This window comes from Chrysemys picta, chromosome 10 (assembly GCF_011386835.1).
Source record: "Chrysemys picta bellii isolate R12L10 chromosome 10, ASM1138683v2, whole genome shotgun sequence".
Taxonomy (NCBI): domain Eukaryota; kingdom Metazoa; phylum Chordata; order Testudines; family Emydidae; genus Chrysemys; species Chrysemys picta.
Genome location: NC_088800.1, coordinates 627,583 through 654,044, shown reverse-complemented (window position 1 = coordinate 654,044; position 26,462 = coordinate 627,583). Strand labels below are relative to the sequence as shown.

The window sequence follows — 26,462 nt, the reverse complement described above, 5'->3', positions numbered from 1 at the left end:
CGCCCCCGCCCGAGCCATGGCCCCGCCCATCCTGACCCCGCCCGGCCCGGCCAGGCCACTCCCGGTCCAAACCAGCCCCGCCCCGCCCCGCCATGGCCCCGCCCCGCTCCTCTGTGAGCCGAGCGCTGGGGGCTCCTGCAGCCCGACCCGGCTCGGCCCGGCCCCACTCCCAGCCATGCCGTGGCCGCGGGCGGAGCTGTCTGGGCGGCTCCGGTACCGGGGCGGCTCCCGCGGGCCCCGCCTCAGCCTCCTGCACCTGAAACTCACCGACCCGGCGCTGCGGGCGCTGCGGGACTGTCAGCGGCTGCAGGTGCGTCCGGGCGGGCCCGGATCAGCGCCCCCCGGGCCCGGGTCAGCGACCCCCGTGTCCCCTCATTTCCCCCCCCCCCGGCCCGGGTCAGCGCCCCCAGTGTCCCCTCATTTCCCCCCCCGGGCCCGGGTCAGCGCCCCCCGTGTCCCCCCACCTCCCCCCCGGGCCCGGGTCAGCGCCCCCCGTGTCCCCCCACCTTCCCCCTGGGCCCGGGTCAACGCCCCCTGTGTCCCCCCACCTTCCCCCCGGGCCACCCCCACTTCCCGCCCGGGTCAGCGCCCCCCGTATCCCCCACCAGGCACTCATCCAGCTCCCCCTGGCCCAGGACCGGGTCAGTATTCCTCCTCACCCCAGGCCGGGCCTGGGTCAGTGCCCCCTGCGCCCCCCTCCCCCGGGCTCTGCCCCCCAACTCCCCCCGGGACTGGGTCAGTGCCCTCTTCCCAGCCACCCCCTCCTAGACCGGTCCTGGCCCAGAAGCTCTGCTGCAGTTCAGCCAGGGCAGCCCCATGTGGGGTGGGGTGGGGGGCTCCCCGCTCCCCAGGAGCAAGGTGCTGGGCTCGGGGTAGCGCCACCCGGCTGTGTGGGGGCGCCTGAGTCACAGGGGTCTGGACGGGTGCAGCCGCTAACTGTCCCTCTTGTTCTGTTTGCAGGGCTCAGCCCAGCCTGTCATCGCCTTCCAAGGGAGCCAGGGGGTGAGTGGGGCGGGGCTCCCTGGGGAGCGCGAGACTCCCTGTTTGGGGGGTGAGGATGGGGCCACTGGGCTCCTCGAACACACTGAGTGCGTGTGAGACGGACGCCAGCCCAGCCCAGCCCCGCTGGCTTTCAACAGCCCTGTCTCCACTCCCATTTCCAGCCTGGGTCTGCCAACCCCAGCCATGTTCTGGGCCTGTCCCCACACCCGCAGCCCAGCGCCATTGGCAGCGACCTTGGAGCAGCCCCTCCCTCGCGACCCCTTGGACTGGGCTTGGGCGAGGGCAGCACTTGTTCCTCCTCACTCTCCTTCCTTGCCTACAGCTGAGCCGGAGGCGAGGGGGCTGGGAGCTGAGCCATGCTGACGGGGCAGGGGGAGCACAGCATAGCCCTGCTCTGGGGGAGGTGCGGTGTGAGCCGGCGGGACCTGGGCAGGTGGGAGCTCCATTGCTTGGGACAGGACACAGCCGTGCCACTGCGGGCGGGATTTTTCCCCAGCCCCGGCAGCAGAAGCTGTAGATGGGACCCAGGGGATTTCCCCACCTCCATCACCTGTGAGCCTCCTCCCAGGACCGTGGGGCTGGGGCTGCTCGACAGACAGGGCCCCGCGGAGGCTGGGGAGCAGCTAGGCTGCGGGGGTGAGGGGCCCTTTTGATCTGTAGCCAGGGGAGGGGCCCACGACACGGCCTGGGGGGTGTCACGGCCTGTTCGGGCCTGACCGGCTCTCGGCAGCCCCAAGGGGGATGGAGCGGAGTGATTGTGCTCCTGCAACCTGTGGCCTTGGCAGCTCAGGGCCCTGTAGGCTGCCTGCCCTGTGCTGGGCCTGGCTGTGTCTCTTCTCTGCTGGTTTCTGGGGGCTCTGGGGTCAGAGATTTGCCTCCCTCCCCTTTGGCTCCAGGCTGCTGCAGCATCTCAGCTGCGCCAGGCTCGCTAACGAGCTCTGCAGGGGATTCCTGCGGGGAGCTGCTGCCTGGAGCTCAGAGAAGGGTCCCTCTGGCCTTTGCCTGCAGCCACCTTCACAGTCCCCTCGCAGGGGGGCCGGGGGCAGGGGTTGGGCTGTGAGCTCAGCAGAGGCAGCTGGAATGAGAATAGGTAAAGCGCTGGATCCCCCCATGTGTCCCCCCTCTGCCTGAGCTGGGGCAGAGCGCCCGCCCCAAGGGTATGTCTGGGGGTGCCTGCCCCATGTACCCACCCCCACCTGAGCTGGGGCAGAGAGCCCCTGGCTTGGCCAACTGTCCCCTGCCCAGAATGCCAGCCCTCCCTTCTGCTGATCCCCCTTCTGTCCCTCCACTAAGAGACCCAGCCCCAGCCCCCCGGCTGTGTACCCCACTGCTGGGAGTAAAGCCACTCCAAGTCTCCCATTGGCTCCCCCATGTCGGGAAACGGCCCAGCGTTGTAAGGGTTAAATCTCTGCTGGTGATCTGCCCCCTGGAGAGCTGCTGCTAAAAGCAGGCTGTAGCCTCGTGGGGGGATCCTGAACCAGACAATTAGATGGCAGTGCTGCTGGGGCCCTTTGTCTGTACACAGGGGGTCTGGGGAGCCCCCAATCCCCCTCCCTGGGAGAGCTGGGGCGTGTGCAGCTGAGCCTGAGGACAGCTGCCAAGTCCCAGGCAGGGATGGGGATGTGGGGCGGGAGGAGGATGCAGAGGGGCAGGGACAATGCAGCTCCCCTCTTCTCAGTGCCCCACTCCCCTGGGAATGGTCCCATGCGCTCCCTCTCTCCTGGACAGTACATCAAGATCCCCTGTGCCCTGGGCAGCCCTGCGGAAGGAGCTCGTCTCTTCACCTTCTACCTGTCCCGCTACAGCAAGGACAAGCCGCAGGCCAGCTTCGACTGCATCCGGCAATACGTCTCCAGGTGAGTGAGTGGGGCCGGTCTGTGCCCCAGAGGCCCTGTCCTGGAGACTTCCCAGAACTGGAGGCTTGTTTCCTGGCCTGAAGCCCTAGGCAGGTAACCAGATTCCTGGCCTCTGCCCAGCCTGTGGCTGGGGGCAGGGCCGAGGGCTTGTGGGAAGCTGACCTGGCTGAGTAAGGGCATGGCCAGCACCTGAGTCCAAGGCAGCGTGTGTGAGGCGGCTGGAGATGGGGCACAAGCCGTGGGGAAGGGGCTGTGTCTGTTCTGGTGTCAGGGAGGGGGCTGGCTCTTTGCAGATGCACCCGCCTGGCCATGGTGTCCAGTGACAGTTCTGTATGGAGCTGCAGCCCCAGATCCACTGGCGCACCATGTGCCGGGAGCTCCCTGCCTGTGCAGCCCCCACCCTCCGAAGAACATCTCCTTCAGGATAGCGGAGGGGGGTAGCAGCGACCAGGAGGGGGCTGCTCTCCCCACACGGGCATTGGAGCAGCTGCTCCTGAGCAGAGAACAGTGCCGAGTGAAGGGTGACTGACACCCTCGGGCTGTTCAGCAGGGCGGGAGGTGGCTGGGAGTTGCCTCAGCGTGGAGGGAGCAGGCTGCGTGAGTTGCTTGGTGAGAGCTGCTGCAGTCTCAAGCAGCCCAGTCCCCTAACTCTTCCCACCGATCTGTGCTAACTTGGGGGGGGGGCGGTGCTGCCCTGCTCTGGGGGCGGTTGCAGTTCGTTCAGGGTCAGGGAGGAGTCCTTGGTTCCACTTCAGAGCCACCGGCCAGCCCAGTGCCCCTAAGGTGGGGAGGTCCCGTCAGCCTCACCAACCGAAGCCTGCCAAAGAGGTAGGAAGGCAGGCAGCAGGGCTCTGAGACCTACTGGCCTGTGGGAGGGGCAGCCCCACATCCCTGCTGACTCCCCTGCGGGGCATCTGCGGAGAAGGCGCTTCCATTCCAGAATGCGCAGGAGACACCCTCGCCGAACCGGTGCTGTGACCCCAGCTTTGGAACAGTCTCTGGGAGGGCTGTTCAGGGAGACGGACCCCCGAGGGGTCTCACTCTTCCTCCAGGGCAAGCCACGCAGCGTCATCGCCTCCTTAGGCTGCATCTCTGGCCTGTCAGCCGCTCTCGCTGACCGGAGCCATGGTGGGAAGCAGACCCCTGAGGGAGACCTGTGCTATCTCAGGGAGCAATGCAGCCCCACCAGCATCTGCAGGGGTACTCACCCAGTGCTGAGAAAGTTGGTTTATGGTCGGCTGGCACACAGCACAGGGAGGCCTTCGGTAGCTCAGAAAACAGACAGTTACAGCACGGTCCGTCCTGTCAGCATGGAGCCTAAAGTCCCATCCCTCTGACCCGTCTTTGTCCCAGGTCAGGCGAGCCCTGACTGCTTCCCACAGCCCACACTTCACTTCCACCTCAACCCTCCATCCCCCAGCCCTTTCTTCTCCAACTGGGCAAACTCGGCTTGGCTTCCAGCAGAGAGGTGGAGCCATCCATGGTCCTTAGTCGTTAGGTATCGAAGTCCTGGTGACTGGATTTGCTGTTGTCTTCATGGACTCTATTGATGAGGTGCTAGCCTGGTGCCATTCACACCTGTGCCAAAGCCCCCCTGCAGATAAACAACCTTTTCCCACCACCTCGCTAGCAATGCAGCATGTAGGAGAAACTGAGGCACGCAAACTAGTCATACAAAATGTGACAGAAAATCTCCACTCCACCACAGCAGGAGGCTGCCCTGGGGAGTGCCGTGTTGGGCAGGGGTTGGGGATGAGACAAGACAAGGGCACATCACTGGCTCTGGCCCCTGCTGTGTGGTAGCAAGTGCCCCCCGGTCTGGGGGTGTGTCTAGGCCCCTCTCCTTGGCGAGCAGAGAGCAGGGCCAGGCCAGTGACACGGGTTTCTGTGCTCTCAGGCTGGGCCAGAGCCAGCTGGACTGTGTGGGCAGCATCCAGGAGAAAATCACCGTCTGTGCCACCGACGACTCGTACCAGCTGACGCGGGCGCGTGTGTCCCAGGCGGAGAAGGAGGCGTGGAGCAGAGCTGCTATCGAGATCAAGCCAGCAGCCCCAGGCCATGGTAAGGCAGGATCCTGCCCCGGTCAGGGCGTGGCTCACGAGTGGGGCTGACCTTGAGAAGTGGGAGGAAGCACTGAGAGGGCCGAGCAGCCCCTCCCACTCTGCGCCTGGGCACGGGGCAGCATGTGGCCCGTGTGAGTGTTGGCAGCTGGCTCTGTGCCGCACATGGGTGGGTGAGGCTCACTACAGCTCCTGCCTGGAGGGCGAGTGAGCAGAGCTGGGCTCCCATGGCCAAGTCTCTCCGTCCCACACCTCGCGCAGCCCAAGGTGCGGGGCCCTGGGAATCAGCCTGCACCAGGCCTGCTGGCTGCACCGGGCCTGCTGGGCGGGGTTGGCAAGGCTGGATTCAGGAAGAAGCTGGGGGCTGAACTGGGGCTGCAACAGCTACCGGGTGAGCCCAGCCTCTCCCTGGGTGTCGTCTCACCTCCACAACCCCTGCCCAGTCCCCCTGAGCTGCGCATTGGCTGCAGCAAATGTGCCAGGCCTCAGCTTGGCAGAATTTAGCCCAAACTCCCAACGAAGTGGAGGGACCCAGGGGTTGCAGAGGAGAAGGCTCTTGCGTCAAGGGGGCCAGCTATGGGCGGGCAGAGAGGAGTCTGGTGCTCGCTGTGAGATCCGGGATGAGAGGCCTTCGGGGCACATCTGGGGGGGTTAGTGCTTTATTAGCAGCCGTTTGTGCATTGATTCCTCTGCAGGCAAATGTGTCGCCATCCCGAAGAAGCTGGGCATGAGCACCCCACTGAGGAAGTGCCCCACTGGGAGCCTTGCTCCCGGGGGCAGGAAACGTAGCCCCATGGGGACAGATCGCAGCGTTCTTGTGAAATGCCTAGTGCAGCTTCTGGCCCTGCGGCCCCACTGCAAACACGAGCTCCTGGAGCGGCTGAACAGGGTGCAGATCAGCCTGAAGGACAGGGCCCAGCTGCTGCCCATGCTGCAGGAGGTGAGTGTGGGCAGAGGGGGCAGCGCGGCAGCTCCTGCCCCCTGAGCTCTCGCTGACTCTGCTGCTCTCGTCCACGCAGGTGGGGCAGCTGAACCCCCGGGAGAGCAGCTACAGTCTGAAGGAGGAGCTCTTTGGGCAGGTGCAGGAGGACTGGCTGGGCTACACGGCCGAGGAGCAGCAGCAAGTCAGGCAGCTCCTGCGCAGGTGCAGCCCTGGGCCAAGGGGCAGAGAGCTGCCCTGGTGCCCCCGGTTAATGCCGAAGTCCCGGCTGGCTGTGGGAAGGGGCTGGATGTTTCAGAGCAGGGGAGGGTTGCAGGGCACTCGTGTGTACAGCTGGCTTCAGGCACAGAAGCTTCACAGCCAGATGGTGGTTCACACCTTGTTCCCATCTCGTGTGCTCCATGCCATCCCCACGCCAAGGCCCTGACCCCAGCCTGCCCGGCCCCATGGCCTGGGTGCTGGCAGGGCATCTCCTCTCCTGTTCTTGGGTGACACACTGCCTTGGCCCATGGTAGCTGCCCCAGATATCTTCTCTCTTCTGCTCCAGGAAACAGGCCCACGGAGCTGTGGACAGGCCCTTCTTAGTGCCTCTGGAGTGCCCGTCTTGCCAAGGTGCCAGCAGAAGGCCCTTGGGCGTGGTAAGTATTGGTGGTACGAAGCCTTAGGCAGATGGATGCTCCGGCGCAGGCACCCGAACAAGGCAAGGGCAGGAGAACGAGGGCTGAAAACCTGCTAAGGCTAAATGTCCAGAAATCTGGAGATCCCCAGCATGGCTTAATATCCTGATTTTCATATCTGAATATGCATGAGTTTATTTGCATGTGTCCTGAGTACCAGAACTGAGCTGATTTACAGATCTGTTGGTGCCACTTCTTGAAGCCATGGTGCCCCCGTCCCCCCTGGGGCAAGATCAGTTCTTCCCCCCAAGATCCAGCGCCCCAGCGTCCTCCTCCACTAACCCTGGGCAGGCTGGATTCCTGCCCCTCATTCAGGGCCACTGCGGCCGCCCGGCCACCCCATGGCAGGTTCCACCCACCGCCGTACTGCTTAACAGCGCAGCACAAGTCCCCGAGGTTCCAGCTGCTGTAGGGTCATGGGAATGACTGTGCCCAGGCCACTGGCTGGGCAGCTCCTTGAGGGTCTGCCTTGGGCGGAGTCTTCCCTGGGCTGGGAGGGGGCTGGTCCCAGCTGCGTGCTTGGCTCTGGCTGGGCCTTGCCCCTTGCTGTCCCACTGTCACTAGCCATAGCACCAAGTCTCTGGCCTTGGGTGGGTTGGGGGAGTAGGCTCTAGTCTCCGGCTGGGTGGCTGGAGTCCTGGCGGGCAGACTGGCTGCAGGGGGCTGGAACAGTTTGTACAGTGGTGAGCTGAGAGCCATTGAACCAAACTGTAACCCCGTGGGATGAAACTATTGCAAGCCAGGGGTGCAGCAGACGCCCCCCGGCATCCTAGTTCCAGCACCTGTGCCTGGCTGGCCTAGAGCAGTGGGCTGCAGCCTAGAGCGTCACCTCTGCCCTCCAGAGTAGGGGGGTGAGAGCCCTGCATGTGGGGAGGGGGTAGCCCCGTGGGCCATGATGAAAGGGGTGGATCCCTCCTTGCTCACCTGTTTCCTGCAGTGAGGGCTCCAGCCTGGGGGATGAATCCAGGACAGCCCTCACAGCCTGGTGGGTTTTAATTTCAGAAGCGGCTGGCACTGCTGGATGCCTCAGACCCACAAGGGCTGAAGAAACCCTGTGCCCAAGAGCACCCCTCCAGCTCTCTGGGGTCCCACCACAGCCTGCAGGAGCCTGGCCTGGAGCATCGGAGAGCCCAGAGCCAGCGGCAGCCATGCCAGCTTCCCAGGCCCAGCGCGGAGCTGCAGAGCTCAGAGGAGGAGCCGAGTGATGGGGAGGGAGGTGATGACTGGGAAGAGGGAGCTCTGCGCCTGGAGCAGCACCTTTCTGCCCTGCAAGGTGAGGGGCTGTGCTGCTCCCAGCCCACCACAGGGACGTCCTGCTGCAGCCAGGCTCTGACCCACCTTGTCAGCCGTAAGCACCCCTAGCCAGAGCTGTCTGCCACATCGGGCCCCAGGCAGCGAGACTAGGGGAGAGCAGTCCAGGGGGGGCTGAAAAAGGACTTGGGGTGAGCCCAAAGCGAGGCTCACATCAGAGCTTCAGGGAGGGGGAAGTTGTGGCCCCAAAGTACCAGCTAAAGTCAGAGGGAGGAGTCTCTCCCCATGGCCAGCAGGGGGCACCCCAGGAAGGAGGCTCCTGTGGCTCAGGCACCAGCTGGGGTGGGGCCCTGGGTTCTGTTCCCGGCTCTGTGTGACCCTGAGCCGTTGCCCCCCCTCCCCCAGTGATGCAGGGAGGGGGTTGAGGCTGGTCCCTGCACAGAGCCCTGCAAACCCGCTGGTTAATGCTTGGGGGGCTGGGACTCAGCCCAGGAGCAGTGTGTCTGCTCACAGCTTCCAGGGCCACGTGCTGGGGAGGGGGGGGGTTTGCTTCCCTGGGGCAGGTCACAGCAGTGCTGGGCAGAGCCCCTGCACCTCCCGCTCTGCGTGGCATCCGGGCGCTGTCCCGTCCCTTCTGCACACCAGCATGGCTGAGGGGCCCCGCCTGAGGCAGCGCAGGTGACTTTGCAGGCAGCTCCTGCTGGGGTTGGTGGTGGCTCCGTAACCCCAAGGAATTGAGGGACGGAGGCTGGAGGGGAAATTACTTTGAAGAGTTTCTGCCCAAATTCTTTTGCTTCCTCCCCAGACAGCAGCTCCCGGGCAAGCCCCCCGTTCTCCTTTGCTGAGCTCCCAGATTACTGCCGGTAAGCACGGCTGGGGCGGGCATTCCTTGCCAGGCACATTGCTCCTCACCTGGGTGACAGGCTAGCCTCTCGGCAGGCACCATGAGGGGGGCCCTGTCCCAGCTCCCACAGCCTGAGCCGGGGGGGTGTGTGTGTGTGTGGAGCCAGGCTGAGCTGCAGATTCCCAGCCTGTGAAGTCCAAGTTGTAAATGGAATCTCAATGCTGGACAAGAAGCAGACCAGGCCCCACTCCACAGCTACCGCGTGACAGCACCACCTGCTTCTGGGCAGTGCCCACCTTGTCTCTTCCTCACGCACAGGGAAGCTGAAGTGGTACGGGTCAGGAGATGGAGTTGCTCCTACCATGCAGCATTCTGGCCCCTGCTGCTCAGCTCACCTGGCCTTGTTGGAGGGACTAGTCAGTAGTTTCTCCTGGTTGTGCTAGGAAATACAGAGCCATCTGTTCCGTGGAGCAGCATCACGCCTACATGGAGGCGTTCAGTGCGGATTACGCAGAGTACCGGCGCCTCCACACCAGGATTGGACACGTGAGCAGGACATTCATCCAGCTGGGAGCCAAAATCAAAACGCTGCCGCACGGGACGCAGGAGCACAAGGTGAGGGTGGGCCGGGCTGGGCGCCAGGGCAGCGTGCCTAGGCCGAGTGCTGAGTCAGCTCTCTTGGTTTGCAGGCAGTGGAAGACAGAATCTTACAGGAATACCGGAGGTTCAAGCAGGTGAGGCTGGCAGTGGGGGGCTGGGGCTGATGCTCCCTGGCAGGAGCTGACCTGGGCTCTATCTTGCAGACCTACCCCAGCTACAGGAAGGAGAAGGACCGCTGCGAGTATCTTCACCAAAAGCTGTCCCACATCAAGGGCCTCATCCTCGAGTTTGAGAAGACAGGGGCTGCCTAGAGGAGCCTGCAGCCTTTCCCCTGCCCGTTCTCCTTTCCCTTCAGTGCAGGGGAGGAAGGGGTGGGGGTTAGTGAACTCTCCTGTAGTAGTACAGTAGTTGCAGACCCCCAGCCTAGTGTCCAGCCCAGTCATTTGACTGCCCTGGGGTGCGTTGGGGGGGTGGGGGAGGGTGGCAGGACAGAGCATGTGGCTGTCACAAAGTAGAGAGAGTGGGTGATGGTCTTAGTGAATTATCCCCAGTGAGCTGCTGTCTTACCTGTACCAGCTCCTAAGGGGCACCTGGGGCTAGTGGTGCAGCTCCAGGTTAGGATGGGTGCCTGTGTCCTGCTCAGGGGGCCAGCCTGCACCACAGAGCTCTGCCTGGGCAGGAGCCCTGGCTTAAGGCTTGTCAGCCAGCATAGCTCAGGCCAGCTCCATGCAGTGCTCAGCCTAACTTGTGAGAGGTGCAGCCTATGCTGTCTGCTGGAGAAGGTGGCTTTTGCCATCAAGTGGGACCTGCCACCTTCCTTCACTGGCTCTCTCCCCCCTAGGAGCCGAGAGCATGGTAGAGACTTGCCCAGCAGGGACTGTTTCAATTGCTAGAGCTAAGGGCACCATGCCCCTGGGGCTACAGGAGGAAAGGGGTCAGTCTGTGCTGGGGTTTAATGACTGACACCTGCTTGAGCAGTGTAGGGTAGCAGGAGTTGAGGGGACAGGGAAGTGCCTCACCTTCCTTGGCTGTGCACCCCATTGTTGGTGTATCTCCACTATCTATCCGTGTTGTCCTTGGAACCTACTGACATCACTAGGTGGAACTGCAAGGAGGGGGGTGAGATGGGAATGGTTGCTTAAGGTCCCTTTGTGCTACACTGCAGGTGAGGTGGAGGCCCTGGGAGTTGTTCCTGGTTTATGGCCCTGGGTTAAACAGTTCATTGTACCATGTGTGGCTGTGGCCTTCAGCCCTCTCCTAACACCTGCCTGAGCTCCTCCTGCTTTGAAAGTAACTTGCCTGACCCAACCCAGCAGGAGATACTGATGGGGCAGGGCTTGGCTGTGGGACTGTAAGTGATGCAGTTACCATCACTTTGCCTTTGTTCCCAGCTGGCCTTGGTGGGGGGGATAGAGCCCTCACATACAGGCTCTGCTGCTTTGTCTGAGGAAGTGTTTGTACAGCACCATGGGGCTGGGATGAGGGTTACGAGGTGCTGGATGTAATACAATAATTAGTGAGTCACTTAGCAGCCAAACTGCCCCTCTACCCGGGAAGGGCCAGGGTGGGTTAGCTGAAGGATGTGCCTAGCTTGAGCAAATCACCATGTTCATGTGAATGCTCTACAGGCATGGCATGACCAGGGGCTAGGTGGGGAACAGCTGTTCACAGCTGATAGGCATTAGCCCCCCCAAGGATCACCAGCCCCTAACTTACTGCCTGTTCTCCACAACAACTAATTCCCCCTCCTAGTCCCAGTTGTGGGGGGACAGGTGCCTACTTGTAGACAGGGCTGTGGTTCAGTCTCTGCTAGGGGGGCTACAGCAAGGGCCTAGAGGGAAATGCTCAATCAAAACTGCCTGCCCTAGCCCATAGTCGACAGGGTAGCAGGTGCTTTCCCAGCAGTAGTTTAGACCTACACTGGTGCTGGGCTGGAGGAGAAGCTTTGGTACAAGAGTAAATGGGCCTTGGTACAGCAAAGCCAGTGTGGAGACCTTGTAAATGCTGTTGTGCAAGCTCCTGGATCTAGAGTGTGCCCCACAAATAAAGGTGTAGATACCCACCCATGGTGTTTTGTAAAACACAAGTCAGAGGGTAGGGGAAGCCCTGCTGGAGCGCTTTGAGCACTGAGCCAGAAGACAGCAGTACTCACAGATTTACCAACCCTCCACTGCAGCTCTCTGCCTCCACGACTAGGAAGCCACTCATCTCCCTCCTACAATTTAAGGGGGCCTGAACACCCTCCTACCTGCACCAAGGTAAATACAGCAGTCCATATTACAGCAGGCCAGCTGTTCCTAGCAAATCAAACTCCTCTACACAAAACCTTCGAAGGGATGTAGGCTTGGAGCAGCCAGCCAGCCGGAGACAGGACAGAGGGCTACAGGCAGAGGCTAGGTCACTAGCTGCAGGGTTAGGAGCCCTGGGGAGGCTACTCCTCCCCAGCTGTATTGAGGAGGCCCTTGAGTGAGAAGTAAGAGGCACCTAGAGGCTGGGGTAGTTGCAATCACAGCTCTGGCCTGCCCACCAGGCCCTCTTAACAAGGGAGCTGAGCACCAAGCAGTGCCCTGCCCTTCTATCTGACTGGGGGATGCTTTCACATCTGGTCCTAGCCTCTTGTGGCACTGCAGGGTTTGCTCACACCATTACCACAGCTCTGGCTCCATGCCAGGGAGAGGTGCTGCCAGGCCCAGCACCAAGTGAACCCACTCCATGTTCAGCACAGCTTGAAGCACTCAGAATGACCAGCCTACCTTTGAGCTGCTCCCATGCAAAGCCCAGACTCGGGCCCTGGAGGCCACTGTAGGAACACCAGGCACAGCCCATGGCTAGGTAGTTAGTGCAGAATCTACCAGGTCCCATGCTGCTCCATGGCAGGGTGCCCAGAGCCTGCAGCCCTGGGCTCTAGCAGACCAGGCATGGGCCTCAGGCAGGCTTCTTGCCACTTCACCACTGGTGTCTGGGGCATTCACAATGGCAGCTGTGCCCTGCCGCAGAGCCTGTGTTCTGTACACAATGGGGTGAAGGGGTCATCTTTGCACCTCCTCCTGCACCCCCACAGCAGCACAGGCCCCCTCCTAGGCCAAGTTCCATAGAAGCATGGTAGTGGCCAGTCCCCCCCATCAGCCTCTTGTAGGGGAAGCAGCTCATGGACCACAGGCTGGAGTGCGAGGGCAGATGGGATTTGTTCCCTATGCATTCTCCCAGCTGGAGCAGGGCAGCACTCCATGGGCTCCCAGCTCGCACCATGTACACAGGACTCAGCAGCCGCCGCTGGCAGCACTGGGCACAGAGGTGTGGTTTTAAAGGGGTCCGTTTTATTGTCTCACTTCTCCAAATGTACAAAAAAATTAGAAAATAACACGTCTCCCCCTGCCCCACCCCCCTTCCCCACCCCTCAAACATCACCCACGTCTGGGGCAGCCCCAGAAGAATGCAGCAAAGAGACGTCAGGAAATTAAACACAGCTAGGTACAGCAGTTGGGTCCCTTCAGCCCACATTGCATTGGGCACAGTTTCTTCACTCCCGCAGCTGGCCCCAGGGCTTCCCCAATGCCCGCACAATTCCTCCTCAGACACACTGGTGAGCTGGGTGGTTAGGTGCTTTACAGATCCTCCTGGGCCTTCTTCCTTTTCTTGGGCTTTTCCTCCTCCTGCAGCACAGGGGGGCTGGTCGCCTCCCGCTTCAAGTAGCTGATGAAGTCGCTCACCTCCCGGCCCCCCTGCAAACAGCACAAGAGCATGAGGCCAGGGCTGACCACTAGGATCCTGGCTTTGACACTCCCTGGGGTCTTGGGAATATCTGCACCTGCTGGCCCCAAATGGGGAGTGTTCACGGCCTCACAAGAGACCAAGGTTCCCCAGACCATTTCCCTGAGAGCCCTTTAAGGCTCTCCCGCAGGCTGCACCAATGTGTCCTAGAGGTGCAGCTACAGGGCAGGCATCCCTCAGTGTGTAGGGCAGCGTTCCTGGGGGCCTGCGTGGCCACACAACTCTTCAGCTGCAGGGAGATTATCTGCATGGGCGCTGCCCAAAGCTGTAGCAGCAAGGAGGAAACCTGCCTGCAGAGCTCCCAGGGCAGGAAGCAGACACTCACCTCATATTTCTTTGGATTCTGCTTGTTACCAGCTGGAGCAAAATAGATAGTGGGGAAGCTGGGGAAAGAAGAGACATGTCAGCTCTACTGTGTTCAGCAGGCTTCAGGTCCTAACCCCTCAGGGTGAGTCTAGCACTCACCACGCAGGGCAGCAGGTTTGCCCTGAGCCACAGAAGAGGGGGAATCACTGCTGCATGGAGTCATCGCCCCACAAGTCAAGGGACAAGCCCTTCAAGGCGCCATCAGCCAGAGGAAGCCCAGAACAGTAGCAAGCCATGCCCCAGCAGAGATAGGAGCGCCATCAGTTTGGCCCTGGGAGCAGAGCTGACTGAGTGCACCTGGATTCAGGTTTGCAGAAAGATAGGTGCCCAGTGCAGTTCTTCATCTTCAAGAACAGTCTCCGGAGTAGAAGGGTGGGCCAGGGACATTCAGGAAGCTGTGTGCTGGTGGGGCTGAGAAACACGACACCCTGCACAGGAGCAAGGCCAGATGCTTGCATTTGAGTTACTCCAAGTCTGAATTTCTGCTGACAGCTGCTCAGGAGCAAGACAAGCAAGTTCCCAGTGACCATGACTACAAGCACATCAGCCCCCAGCTGCCATCAGAGCCAGTCTCTCCCCCCCAAAAAAACCCAGAGATTCCCTAGCCCTTCTGTAGCACAGTCACTGGCTAGAGGAAGTAGCCAGGACTCTCCCCTGCTACCCCACCCAATGTCATACAAGCTGAAGCTCTTACCCTCGGACTTCATATGGAGAAGGCACATCATTGGCTGTAGCATCCATCTTGGCTATGACAACGTTGGGGTCTTTGCTGAGCTGTTGGTAGGACAGCACATTAGTGAACAGATCATCACTAGTCTATTGTGGACGCTGGGGGAAGAAGCTGACCCCCCCCTCCCCCCCCGTTCCACTAGGACCAGGAATGTGTGTGTTCCAAGGCCAAGGGTAGATGGTGGAGCCATTGGGGCTCTTGGCTAGGTGCATCAGAACAGCCGGGGGAGGCTGGGGCAGGATCTGGGACAGCAGCGTTCATTTGTACAGCGCCTAACACAAGGAAGACCCCTGGGTGCTATGGTAATACAAATAATCTAGTGAGTCCAGGCTTTGTCCTGCGAGAGACCAGGCAGCGCCAGTTCAGGCTGGTATTGGCAGTAAGGAGGGCACACGCTCGCTGTCCGATATCCAGGCTAGCACTACCGATACTTGGGCAGGGACAACATTCAGGCCCTCTCCAGAGAGCACCTCTGACTCGGGTCTCCTTTAGGAGGCTATCCTTCCAACGTACACCCTCACTCATTGCCTGTAGGAGAGAAGGCCAAGGCCTCCTGGGTGAGCAGGGGGAGTTGCTGCCTCTAACAATTTATAACAAGTTCACAAACCCTTGCCATGTAAATATCAAACAAAATCATTACAACAGGAAACTTCTGTTTAAAAAGACATTATACTGGAATAGATTCATCAGATTTTTCTATTTAACAGGACATTACCATATTACAGAGTGGGAGCATCATTACAAGACCTGGTCATTTCTAGTGATTCGATTAAATTGGTTGCTGCCTATGCTTCTCCCCACGGGCGTTAGTTCTCTGGGACAGGGAGAAGAACTGAGGATTACAGGAGCCAAGGGACCAGACCTGAGCCAAGTATAGCCAAACCATCCTTCAAGCAGGCATCTTTCTAGGAAGGATTCCCTGGGGACCAGCTCTCAGCAATGTTTGGACAGAGGACAGTGACCCGAAAAGACATGCAGCCACTGGAAGCTAGTTATGACAAGGGAATACTGGTGTGCCCTGGCCAGAGCCAAAGGAGATGCTCCCGGTGCCAGCCAACCTCAAATGTAACTACAGGGCAGAAGTAGCCAACTGCTTACTGACCAGTGCCAGTTTGAGAGCATTCAGGAGGCGGCCCCTTAGGCACATTCATGCAACCTTATAGCTTGGCCAGCTGAGCATGACCCTGGGACAGCTCAGTTTTGGGGGATGGCTGCTGCATTCAAACCTGACAGGCAAGAGCGCCCAGCCTACCTTTTCTCCTAGTTCCTTGTACTTGGGCTCCAGGTTCTTGCAGTGGCCACACCATGGGGCATAGAACTCGATCAGAACATCTTTGTCCTCCGCATTAACAAGGTCATCAAAGTTTTCGGCAACCACCACCTGGAAAGATTGAATTCTCCAGATTAGCAGCATTTCTGCACATTAAAAACCACATGCTCACTCTCCAGCTCTGACCTGAGTGAGCCTGATCCTTATGCAGCAAACTGCACTCAGTGGTCCTTGAAGCCTGCACAGAACACTTCTGTCAGCTCAACATGCAGTGTTCTAGCTGGAGAGGCAACAGCCACGTGCACCCTTTGCCTGAACATGTCTCAGTAGCACCTACCTTCACAGGACCATCATTGTTCTCTGGGATGGGCTCCGATTTCAGGTATTTCTTCAGGTTACCATCAAAGTAATCCTGCAAGAATCTCTCCAGCGCTTTCCCATCACGGCTACAAATCAAATACAGGCGACATTTCAGAGCCCCATCTGGCACACAGGACTAGCAAGTGCACCCTACAAATCCCAAGGGAGTTTTATTCTACCCACAGACAGCAGCACACTGAAGAAAGCCACTCGGATCCTCAGTGCTAACCCAGGGCTCTAACTCCCCCAGATGACCCCGGGCACAAGAGCCACGCAGCCACCTCCAGGATTTTGGGAAAGTCTGCCTGGTGCACATGTTCACCCCAGTAAGTCAGGCTTCCTGCTGCCCACACTTCTCCCACCCAGGAGATAGGCTGAAGTGTCTCTCCCATGCCCTTTATTTTAGGTATTCACGCCTTCTGCGGTTCAGTCTCATGTTATTTTCTACCCTGGTCTTTACTTTTTAGGTATCTTGGAATTAAAGCCTCAATCCTTAGAGCTTGCAGCTCCTGATGTAACCCTTCCATAGTGTGTAACTGCCCAGTGGCAGGCTTGGGCTCTGCCACACAGGAACATCCAGCTCAGGTGTCCTCCCAGTGAGCCCAGGTGGGTGGTAAGTATCTGAGGGGCTTTGCCTGTGACTGGTCTAGGAGGGGGCACCACGCCCAGGACTTACGAGAATTCCTCCTGCATGACATATTTCTCTCCCTTGGCGGTTCTGATGGCAACAACAGGAACCTCCCCTGTGCTGCTGTCCAGGCCAAACTCCGAAAGCTCATGGCCAAAGGTTTTTCTACTAGCAACAGCAAAGTAGAGCTTGTGTCCAGCATCCAGGAACTTCTGTGCCACCATCATCACTCTGAGTAAAGCAGAGGAAATGTGCTGTTATGCTTACAGATGTTAAACAGTTTCTCCAAGACAACAGAGCACTTGGGGAGAGGAAGAGAACCACCTCTTTCAAGCTGAAACCGAGAACAGCTAGAAACAATAATTAGTGGGGGGATCTGCTGGTTAGGAGGTTCTGCAAAGGGAAGCAACATGAAAATGCAGGTGGAGAAACAGGAAAGAAAGGAACATGCTACTAAACTGGGTGTAACCTAGGGCTCTCCTAATGCATAGCTTCAACAAGTCTCCATTTTGCACTGAATACCCCCTAACCCCTCAGTCAGCTCTGATCAACCAGGTCTCCTTTGGCTGCAGCACTGCCTAGTGAGTCGAGTTCCAGTAAGGTGGAGTACAAAGAATGGAATCCAGCATGAGCCTCCTCAGCAAGATTACTTGTTCTGGGCCTCAGTCAAGCAACTTTGGTGTGGACAGACTGATAAAGGAATCCGAGCTCCTGATAAGTGTGCCAAATGCACTGTCTACACCTGATGCTGAACGAATGCTCCAGGCATGTTAGCTGGCTGCCTGCAACCTATGGAAACACCAACTGCTTGCCACAGAAGCATAAGCTGGGAGAGTCAGTTTTCCAGAATCAGAAGCAACATTTCAAGGAACAGGATAGTGGCCTGCAATGCCTCTCTACTTGTAGTGACAACACACCCTGCAGACAGAGCCAAGTGAAGGGAGAATTTACTAGAGTCCCAGAAATGATTTCTGAGTTTGCATCCTGGAGACAGCATTCTGCCAGATAAACCACAGGAATCCACCAAAACAGTGCACTGCATAGGGGAGGAAGACTGGATTAGGATCTACCTTCCTCTGCTTACCTGTTGCGCCAGTAGTTGGAGCCCTTGGCATTCTTCTCATAGTCCACGTCATAATAAGCCACCAGCAAGTCCTTCCCTTGGATCAAGTCTTTGTTATCTTCTGTCATATGTGGACAGATGCCAAAACTATCAACAAAGCAGTAGTTAGCAACCTGCGTCTCACTATCTGAGCCCTTCCTCCCCCCCCAGAAATAAGCTTGTCCTAGCACAGTCTTGTTCTCATCCAAGATCACAGGATCCATACAATTGCCAATATCCAGCAGGCCTATTTGAAAAGTGTTTTCTTCAAACAGCTCATTCGTGCATCAGGCCAGTTTGTGGAGTTCTGCTACTGTAGCTGGACATACAAAGTTACACACAGGTTTTGATCAAATTAGGGACCTACTTTTATTTGTGACAAAAACGGACCTAAAATCAAATGAGCAAACCAGGTAACTGGAATGCTAGATCAAGTGGTCAGCAGCCATGGTCAGCACAGAGGAAAACCCACATAGAAATCTCATTCTTGAGAATGAATGATGGACCTGCAATGCACCAAGTACTCAGCAGCCAACTATTCTGCATGTTCCATTAGAAGAGAAGAACCCCTAAGGTCAGCTAGAATTTAGTAGCCCAGAGGTAGTGCTACTAGCCATGCCCAGCCAATAGGACTGAAGCCAGACTGCTCAGTGTCTAGGAATTTAGCTGAACTCTGTCACCCACCCTAGCCCTGAGATCGAAGTGAGACGTCACTCACATGTTCTCCTGGAGAAACTTCTTGATCTTGCCACTGGTGATTTTGTCCTCTGTGTACCTCAAAGTGCTGTCCTCAAATTTGTTTGCCAGGCGTTGAGGACGGAATAAGACAACACCCCTGAACAGAGGTGGAGAGCACAACATGAAACAGTTGAAGAACTAGCAGTATGGGGATAAATGGGCAGGTAGAGCGGTAGACACCATTTCAAGTACACAGTGGGATCATCCAGGTCCTGAACAAAGCTACCTGTACCGAGCCTTATACTACTAGCCAGAACAAGCAGCAAGATTTCCGGCAGTTAACAAGTAAACAACCCCCCCACCCTGTGGCAACAAGGGAAGAATAGGATGGGCAATAAGGGAACAAACTGCCAGGCTTGAAAAGCCAATTTAGGACCTCCTGGTTCAGTACTTTCCATGTGAGGCAGGAGTTTGACACGCATACACCAGCCCAGCAGGCCAGGGAGACTTTACAAGTGTTTATAGGTCAGCTTCTCTCCCCTGCCCCTCCACAAGAACCATGACCCGCTCACTGCAGTTCATGGCTCAAGGGTCTCAAGTGCCCAACAGCAGGATGTAGGAAATCCCTTCAGATCAGCCTGCCAGCTGGGCCCAACAGTACTGATTTTAGAAAGATTAACCTCATCTGATCTTGCCCACATGGGAAGCTATGAAAGGAACTCACTTTCCAAAGCACAACTGTCTGAGAGGGGTCTAGGAGGTTGTCCCTGCTGCCCCAACAAGAACCACCTGTACACTGAGCCACTTACTCTCCGTCTGCCTCATACTTCTGTATCAGCTCCTCCTCGCTGGTGTGTGCAAAGCGGTAGCTCTCTCTTAGGTTATTGGCTGCTTTCATGAACTCTGAATAAGCATCACCAAATGCATCTTTGAAGAAGCCTGCAACAGAGACACACGGGGACCCTACAGAATCTCTGCCTCAGCAGATGCCGTTTCACTGGTTGACTCAACTCTTCTGTATTTACTCTGCCTGAGAATCTGTCACTTCCGAATGGGCTCTTCTCTGCCCAGCTCAACTGCTTCTGTTTAGCAAGGCTCAATTTCCCTGTGTTCCTTTAGAAATACACCAGCATTTCCTTCCTTCTTTCTGCCCCAGCAGGAGCCAAGCAGCTTTCTTTGGGAGTACATCCGGCCCAATCCCCAGCCCAGAAGACTGCAGCCCTCTGGGCACCAAGTTTGCCACTTGCAGCCAGAGATGGAGCTGCATGCTGGACAGCTGGGGTCTGGATAGAGGCAGTGCCCTATAGAAGTGGTTCTCAAATTGTGAGTCAGGACCCCAAAATGGGTCACGACTCCATTTTAATGGGGTCGCCAGGGCTGGCTTTGACTTACTTGGACCCAGGGCCAAAGTCTGGGTGGAGGGGCTCAGGTTACAGGCCCCCTGACTGGGGCTGAAGCCTTTGGGCTTGGGCTTTGAGAAACCCTGCCTTAGACAGGGTTCCCCCCCGGAGCAGCGGGACTCAGGCTTTGGTCCTCCCTTCTGGGGTCATGTAGTAATTTGTTGTCAGAAGAGAGTCGCAGTGCTACGAAGTTCAGAAGAGAGTCGCAGTGCCACGAAGTTTGAGAACCCCTGCCCCAAAGCACTGCTCCACAGGAGTCACAGAGCAGTTTTTCCACTGAGTTCTGGTCTCCTTCAAGCTCCCATTTGAAATGTTCCTTGGATTAGCAGAGCTGCTATTGCAATAACCTGAGTCAGGCTAATGTGGCGAGACTGTTGAGCGCTACAAGGCTTATGTGACAGCCATCCCTGCATGTGTCAGGTATGGCTGGGTACGGTATATTGCCCCCAGGGGATGAAGTCAGAACAGGGTCCTTGGGGAGACCTGGCTATTGCGTCACATTTTAAATACACCTGTAGGTGCCTATCCAGTGCTCTAGTACTAACCTTACTCCAAAAGAAAAAGCAAAGCCTTGTGATGCATCATCCAGAACCGTACACCAAGGCATTATCCTCAGCGAAGCGAGCTGCTTGCCTTGTTGCCCTTAACAGTCCAGCACCAGCAGTTCTGAGGCTATTTCACCAACTATACTGGTGACTCATCCAGCTATTTTTTGGACACCGCTGTCTAAGGCAGGGTTTCTCAACAACCGTTCTGTGGACCGGACCCTGGGACCCTGACAGTTTAGCAAGGCAGCAAGCCATTCACTGGTATCTCAAAGGTTGAGAAACACTGGTAAGAGACTTACCCAGTTTGACTGGGTGTCAGTGGATCTGCATGAGTGATGGGGAAGGATGTTTTGGTATCATTCATGCGCCACGGTCACATCATGACTTAAAGTTAGGATACTCTGGGGGCATCTTGGGATACAATCCTTGATGTTCATGTTGGGCTCCAAGAGCCCAAGGCAATCAGATTCCAGCAAGCGGAGAGGGAGGGGGAGAGAAGGAGTGGGATGGGGACTGGTGGATGTGTAAGCTCAAGGAGAGATCTCCAGCTATTTACAAGTTTCTGAGAGCAGTAGCAAGGTGCTTTGTAGGTGCTTGGAGGACTTGAAAGACAGGCTTCCCCCACGACAAAGTATCCAATGTAGTTTAAAGGCTGTGCTGGCTCGTACTACTCACCCACCACAGAAGCATCTTTGTCACTGATGAATTTTTCAAAATCTGCCACAGAGTGGAGAGCCACTGAGGCAGGTCCTGCCTGTTTCTTGAGGTGACTGACAATCCCATCTGAGGAAGAAGGAAGAGAAGTATACAGCAGTGTTAGAGTGATGGTTTTATGGAGTTCTAGGAGACTGATTCCATGCTGGACCTATTCATCCCCAATTCTTCAAGAATTGCAATGTTTACCATTCAAATGTAAAGCCTTCCTCCCCTCGCTACCAGTGCGGTAACATAAGGAGTCAAGAGACTAGTGCACAATGCTCATCACAAGACTTTACATAAACAGAGTGTCTTTGTGTCTACTCTGAAACCTGACCTTGGAGCACTAAGCCAGTGGCTCTCAACCTTTCCAGACTACTGTACCCCTTTCAGGAGTCTGATGTCTTGTGTACCCCAAGTTTCACCTTGCTTAAAAACTACTTGCTTACAAAATCAGACCTAAAAATACAAAAATATCACAGCACACTTACTAAAAAATTGCTTACTTTCTAATTTTTACCCTATAATTACATAATAAATCAATTGGAATATAAATATTGAACTTACATTTCAGTGTATGGTACATAGAGCAGTATAAAAAGGTCATCGTCTGTAGAAAATTTTAGTTTCTACTGATTTTGCTAGTGCTTTTTATGTAACTTGTTATAAAACTAGGCAAATATCTAGGTGAGTTGATGTACCTCCTGGAAGACCTCTGCACTAAGCAACAAGCCCTGGGCAACAGCTGCACAGCAGTGGAATTTCAGAGATCGGCAGATACATTCATCAATCTGGTACATTCAACCTGCAACAGATATTCTCTCTCCCACTGCTGATCAGCTGTTGTGCACAAGGCAGACTTGAAGTGCCTCATTTTTACCAGGAACCAATTAGATACTCAAGTATCCAGGGCTTCTACCCCCATCTCTCCCACCACCATGCAGACAAGTAAGTAGAGCCTGGTAACTGTGGGCCATGCAGCCAGGATGCTCCGATCTCCATGGCAACAAGTCAAATTCAATCCAGATGGGAAAGTGCTGCAGCACCATGCCAGGATCCTTACCTGCTGTCCTGGGCCCATCATAGGCACCTGCCTCTTCACCATCCCTGAAAACCTTCAGGGTGGGATAGCCACTGACTCCATATTTGTTACAGGTGTTTGTGTTTGCTGTACAGTCAACCTGAAGAAGAGAAATACTGCTCCTTAACACAGTCACATTCATGCAGTGTTGGCACGCAGCACAAACTCCTCTGCTGCAGAAATCAGAAGCAGCACAAGGCAGCTGCCCCATAGAGGGACCACCACATAATTCTATGAAGTAGAGAAATGCAGCCTCAACAGGGCATTAAAAGGCAAAGTATCCACAGGGAGGGGGCTTCTGGCAGAAAGTTATAGGAACAAAAGCAAGCTTCAGCTGGCACCCTGTATGCCTTTATTTGCAGAACATGCAATCAATGCTATAAAAAATATGGAGCAGACTGTATCCATGGCCATGGAAACTTATAGGCCAGATCTAGTGTACCCACAGCATGGCCGGGACATGGACTTGGGGAGCTCTGAAGACAGTTAACCTGGCTAACAAGGCTAGGGAAGTACACAATCAACCAGTGTAACAGTGCCTAGAGACGGCTGAAACAGAAGAATGCTCCCCTTGCCCAGAGGGACTGATACAAGTAAACGGGGACTGGATGGTGTGAAAAGACTGCGATGAGGCACTGGCTTAGTGGAGTTGCAAAAGTCAAACTGTGACAGGGTTCCCTGTACTAAACCTCCTCAGGAGAGAGCTTCCCTTTATAGCAGCCCTCCGCCTCAAGGCAGTGCTGCAAGGCACTTCCCTGCATTGGCCCCCTGCAGTGAGCCGAGTAGGGCCTAGGAGGGCTACTCCATCACCACTGAATGAGGAAGGAGTTTGTCTGCGTACAGGGCTACAGACTCCTTTCTAGTGCTCTGCACGCTGCAGAGGGAGAGACAGGAGATGCAAGTGCATTAGGCCTCAAAATCCCCTAAACCCAGGGTTTGAGAGTGTCATTTACTGCATACAACCCCTGAAGATACACGGCATTTGTTTTTCCCAAGCCCCGAGTACTAATGTACAAAAAAGTCTTTCATTGCAGCAGTAAAGGGACGGGCTCTCTAGCATGCCTTATACAGGAACAGACCAATCCTCTCCGACAGCAATGAATGCCTAGTGCTCCAGAGGCAGACAGCACACTACGTGCACAATACTGCCTCCAGTGGAGGAAATCTGCTTAAGATCTGGGGCAGGAGGACTCGGAGCCCTGTAGACCATTCCCTCAAAATGGAGCAGAACAGAAACCCACACCCTCACATTTATGAAACAGGAAATTAAGTCAGACCCCAAAATCACCATGGAAACACTGGATGGACTAGTCAGGGTACAGCCCCAAGCACAAGCTTTTAGAAAATCTTCTGCCTGTGCTAGACACCATTTAAGATCCACCACAAAGATGGTTCCAGACCAGTCAGAGCAGGTAACAAGTCACAGAACCATGAACTCAGGCGAGGTCCATACCTTTACTAGAGGGACAATTCCTTTCAGTCTGGTAGCAGCAGCCTCGTACTCCGGGGCTAGTCGTTTGCAGTGCCCACACCTGAAGGGGAAAGTGACAGTTCGGTTACAAGGAAAAGCCTCCCTGCAATTGGACAGATGCCATGTTTCCATTTACAAAGGATCTCCACACTGTCAAACACAACCAACCCAAACAGCCTTCATAGAAACAATGAGGCTTCCTGGAAGGATTTTCAACTTTGAGCTCAGACAAGGGCTGAGGGAAAGAGATGGAGTAAGTCACATTGATATTATTCCTTCACATTTTGGAGTTCCCCTACTTGACCAAAGTGGGAAGAAAAAAATGTGTCGATCTTCCCAGACACTTTATTCACTAGAATACATGTCAGCACACTATTGTCTTCCTACAGATGCCCAACAACCATTAGCACTAAGCACTGCGATTTAACTCCTGCCCACTGAGATGAGTGGAATTAAGTCTGAAACCTAATATTAATGAATCATCCAGTCAACACATTTACCTACTGTGAATGGACTTGCCATGTCCTGACTTTCTATCCATTGCAGTAGAAGATACACAGGAACAAGACTTAAAGGTAAATGTACGAATACTTGAAGATTCCATAACTTAATTCTCAACACACTAACCACAGAACCATGATATAATTTGACACTTAATACAGGCCCTGAAACACATGGCAAGTTATATTTACAGTTCTGTCACCCAGTGAACTGCTGTCCAGTTTACAGAGTTCTGCAGTTTTCAGCAGCAGGGAAGTTAAATTCATTTTAATAATCCTGAAAGTTGAGTAACTCCTTACAGAACTGAAAGTAAAAATATACCACTATTTTAATCATTCCAGGTAATCAGTAACCCAGACTAACAAAATGGCAACATTAGTCAAACATCTTCTGGTGCCAACAGCATTATCCACCAGACACTGTAGCTTTCCATCCTCTGGCAACATTTATTGCGATGTAGATTGCAAAATCTAGTGGCACAGAATGAAGGGGACTATATCCATGACACCCAGTTCCAAAGTTCCTAGAAATCCTAGGTTTCTTTTGCTCTGCCTCCCTCAAGCAATTTAACTAATGAAAGCCTGTCCATGAGCTAGTGTTTTTTTCCTTAATTCAAAAGAAATCTTTGTAAGTGACCAAGATTTGTTGTTCCATTTGTCACAAACAAGGTGTTAATACATTTGTTGGGCTAGACAAATGTACTCAGCGAGTTGCTGACTTATTCACTATTCCATAGAGTCGAGGGGATGCTTTAGGAAGTCCTGCATATTTCTGGAGCTGGATCAAAATGGGACCACTCTTGTGGAGTGTTCGCCAGTGACTTGCAAATAAAACCCCATTTTCTAACCAATTAAAATCAGACACCACAGCAGGATCCTCCTCATCTTCCTGCAACCCAATGCATGATGGAAGTTGTAGTTCTCACTCTATACCAGGCAGTTCAGTCCAATTAGAAAATTGTGACAAGTTCATAAGTAAAGCAAGCAGTTAGTAGAAATGCAGGACAGTCAGCTAGAGAACACAGACCCTTATCTTAAGGTGTCCAATTTCCAACTCAGAATTGTTTTGATACCACTGAACCTAGTGTTTTATCATATTAAGTTGGAAGTAGTCTACCATAGCATACTTCAAACAGGGCGTTTGCAATAAGTTACGCTAACTCTGCACTTACCAGTTACTTTCATTTTGTATACTGGAAAAAGACAAGGCAACAAGTAGCAAAGAGTCTGCCAGAGAGAACCTTGATTGCCTGTCCTAGGGTCCCTGTGCTGGAGCCCAGGGTAGAGGGAAGGCCTGGGGTCTCCCACCAGCCACCTGAAAGCGTGAAACCCTTGAGAAAGAAATAAAGATGCCCAGAGAGAAGGATGGACTCACCACTGGGCCCAGAATCAAGGGCAGCACATTGGACATTCATTTTTGCTGGATTTTGTTACCCCAACAAGGGGTGGGGCTAAAAGACAACCTGGTGGGAGGGGAGTCACAAGAAGCGGCAGCCACCACAGGATGTTCAGCAAGGGGTGCTAAAGGAGGGGCCTGCTAGGCCACACCCAACTCGCAGCCAGGAAGGTCTGGTTCCCCACAGAGCTGTCTCAAGTTCTCCGTCCTCAGGGGCTTGTCTACACGAGGCAGTTTTGCTGCCCTGAGGATACAGCACAGAGTCAGGCCTTTGGTGCTGGTCTCACGGTCTCCGCACCACACGGGGCAGCGGAGTCACCGCTTCCCAGCGCACCCCGCGTTCCGGGGCTACAGCCGGACAGTCACCCACGTGCGAGGCCAGGCCCCACGTTCAGCCAGCCGGGAACTGAGCCCCGCGGGGCTCCCGCCAAAGGGAACGTAGGGCCCGGAGGAGCGAGACTTGCACCAAACCCCGGGCGCCCTGCCCGGGGCACAGGCGGGCCGCGACGGCCAGTGCGGAACCAGGCCGGGCACCAAACGCACCGACCGTCAGACAGGCCCGCCCGGCTCCCCCCGAGCCCCGCCCCCGAGCCCCGGCCTGAGGGGAGTCAGGCCCGGCCCGCCCCCGAGCCCCGGCCCCGGCCGAGGGGACTCGGGCCCCCGGGCCCGGCCCGCTCACCAGGGCGCGTAGAACTCCACCAGCACCAGCCCCGGGCGCTCGGCCAGGCCGCTCTCGAAGTCCGAGTCCCCGAGCTCCAGCACGTCGGAGGCGCGGCCCGGCCAGGGGCCGAGGACCAGGAGCAGCAGCAGCGACCGGGGCAGAGCCATGGCGGGAAGCGGCGAGTCGGGCCGGGCGGTTCCTGCTTCGCTTCCTCCGCGGCGGCGGCTGGACTCGACTCGAGCGGCTATAGAGCCGGAAGTCCCGCCCCCGAACCGGATCTGTAGTGTGGCAGCTCCCCATTGGCGCCCGCGTGGCGCGTCACGGAGGGTGGGCGGGGCCTAGGGACCTCATAGCCCGTGCCCAATAAATGGGCTGGATCGCTGCCTCCCTCGCGCCCCCGCGGTGTTTGCTTCAGGGCGGGGGCGGGCTCTGAGCGGCGGCCCCGCCCCCCGCACTCGGCGGGCTGGGCCTGGAGCAGGCGCGTGCCCCTCGGGGAGCTGGCAGCCATGGCAACCGCTGGGAGGCGGGCCCGGGGGGGACAGGCCCAGGATTTTACAGCCCCAACCGCCTCGGC

General features: G+C 56.3%; 2 protein-coding genes across 4 annotated transcripts; one reads left to right on the top strand and one right to left on the bottom strand.

Moving 5' to 3' along the window:
• Positions 1 to 61: 61 nt before the first annotated feature.
• ELL3 (elongation factor for RNA polymerase II 3) lies at positions 62 to 13,939 on the top strand. Of its 2 annotated transcripts, none has more exons than XM_065559073.1 (12): positions 62 to 310; positions 961 to 1,002; positions 2,731 to 2,858; positions 4,756 to 4,919; positions 5,614 to 5,858; positions 5,938 to 6,062; positions 6,406 to 6,496; positions 7,538 to 7,883; positions 8,592 to 8,649; positions 9,074 to 9,245; positions 9,320 to 9,364; positions 9,434 to 13,939. In XM_065559073.1, exons 1-12 carry the CDS (start codon positions 176 to 178, stop codon positions 9,539 to 9,541), a joined length of 1,659 nt encoding a protein of 552 aa, XP_065415145.1. In that variant the 5' UTR covers positions 62 to 175; the 3' UTR covers positions 9,542 to 13,939. The 2 variants fall into 2 exon arrangements, with proteins under 2 accessions (XP_065415145.1, XP_005300790.2); XM_005300733.4 differs by having other exon boundaries at positions 63 to 310; positions 7,538 to 7,808.
• On the bottom strand, positions 12,528 to 26,168 carry PDIA3 (protein disulfide isomerase family A member 3). 2 transcript variants are annotated; one of them, XM_005300644.5, is made up of 13 exons: positions 25,907 to 26,168; positions 23,314 to 23,392; positions 21,843 to 21,960; positions 20,759 to 20,866; positions 18,945 to 19,074; positions 18,176 to 18,292; positions 17,440 to 17,565; positions 16,404 to 16,586; positions 15,705 to 15,813; positions 15,350 to 15,478; positions 14,062 to 14,141; positions 13,327 to 13,384; positions 12,528 to 12,952 (listed from the first exon to the last, which is right to left on the bottom strand). In XM_005300644.5, exons 1-13 carry the CDS (start codon positions 26,053 to 26,055, stop codon positions 12,836 to 12,838), a joined length of 1,503 nt encoding a protein of 500 aa, XP_005300701.1. In that variant the 5' UTR covers positions 26,056 to 26,168; the 3' UTR covers positions 12,528 to 12,835. The 2 variants fall into 2 exon arrangements, with proteins under 2 accessions (XP_005300701.1, XP_065415149.1); XM_065559077.1 differs by lacking the exons at positions 23,314 to 23,392; positions 25,907 to 26,168 and adding an exon at positions 22,027 to 22,086 and having other exon boundaries at positions 21,843 to 21,996.
• Between the last annotated feature and the right edge of the window lie 294 nt (positions 26,169 to 26,462).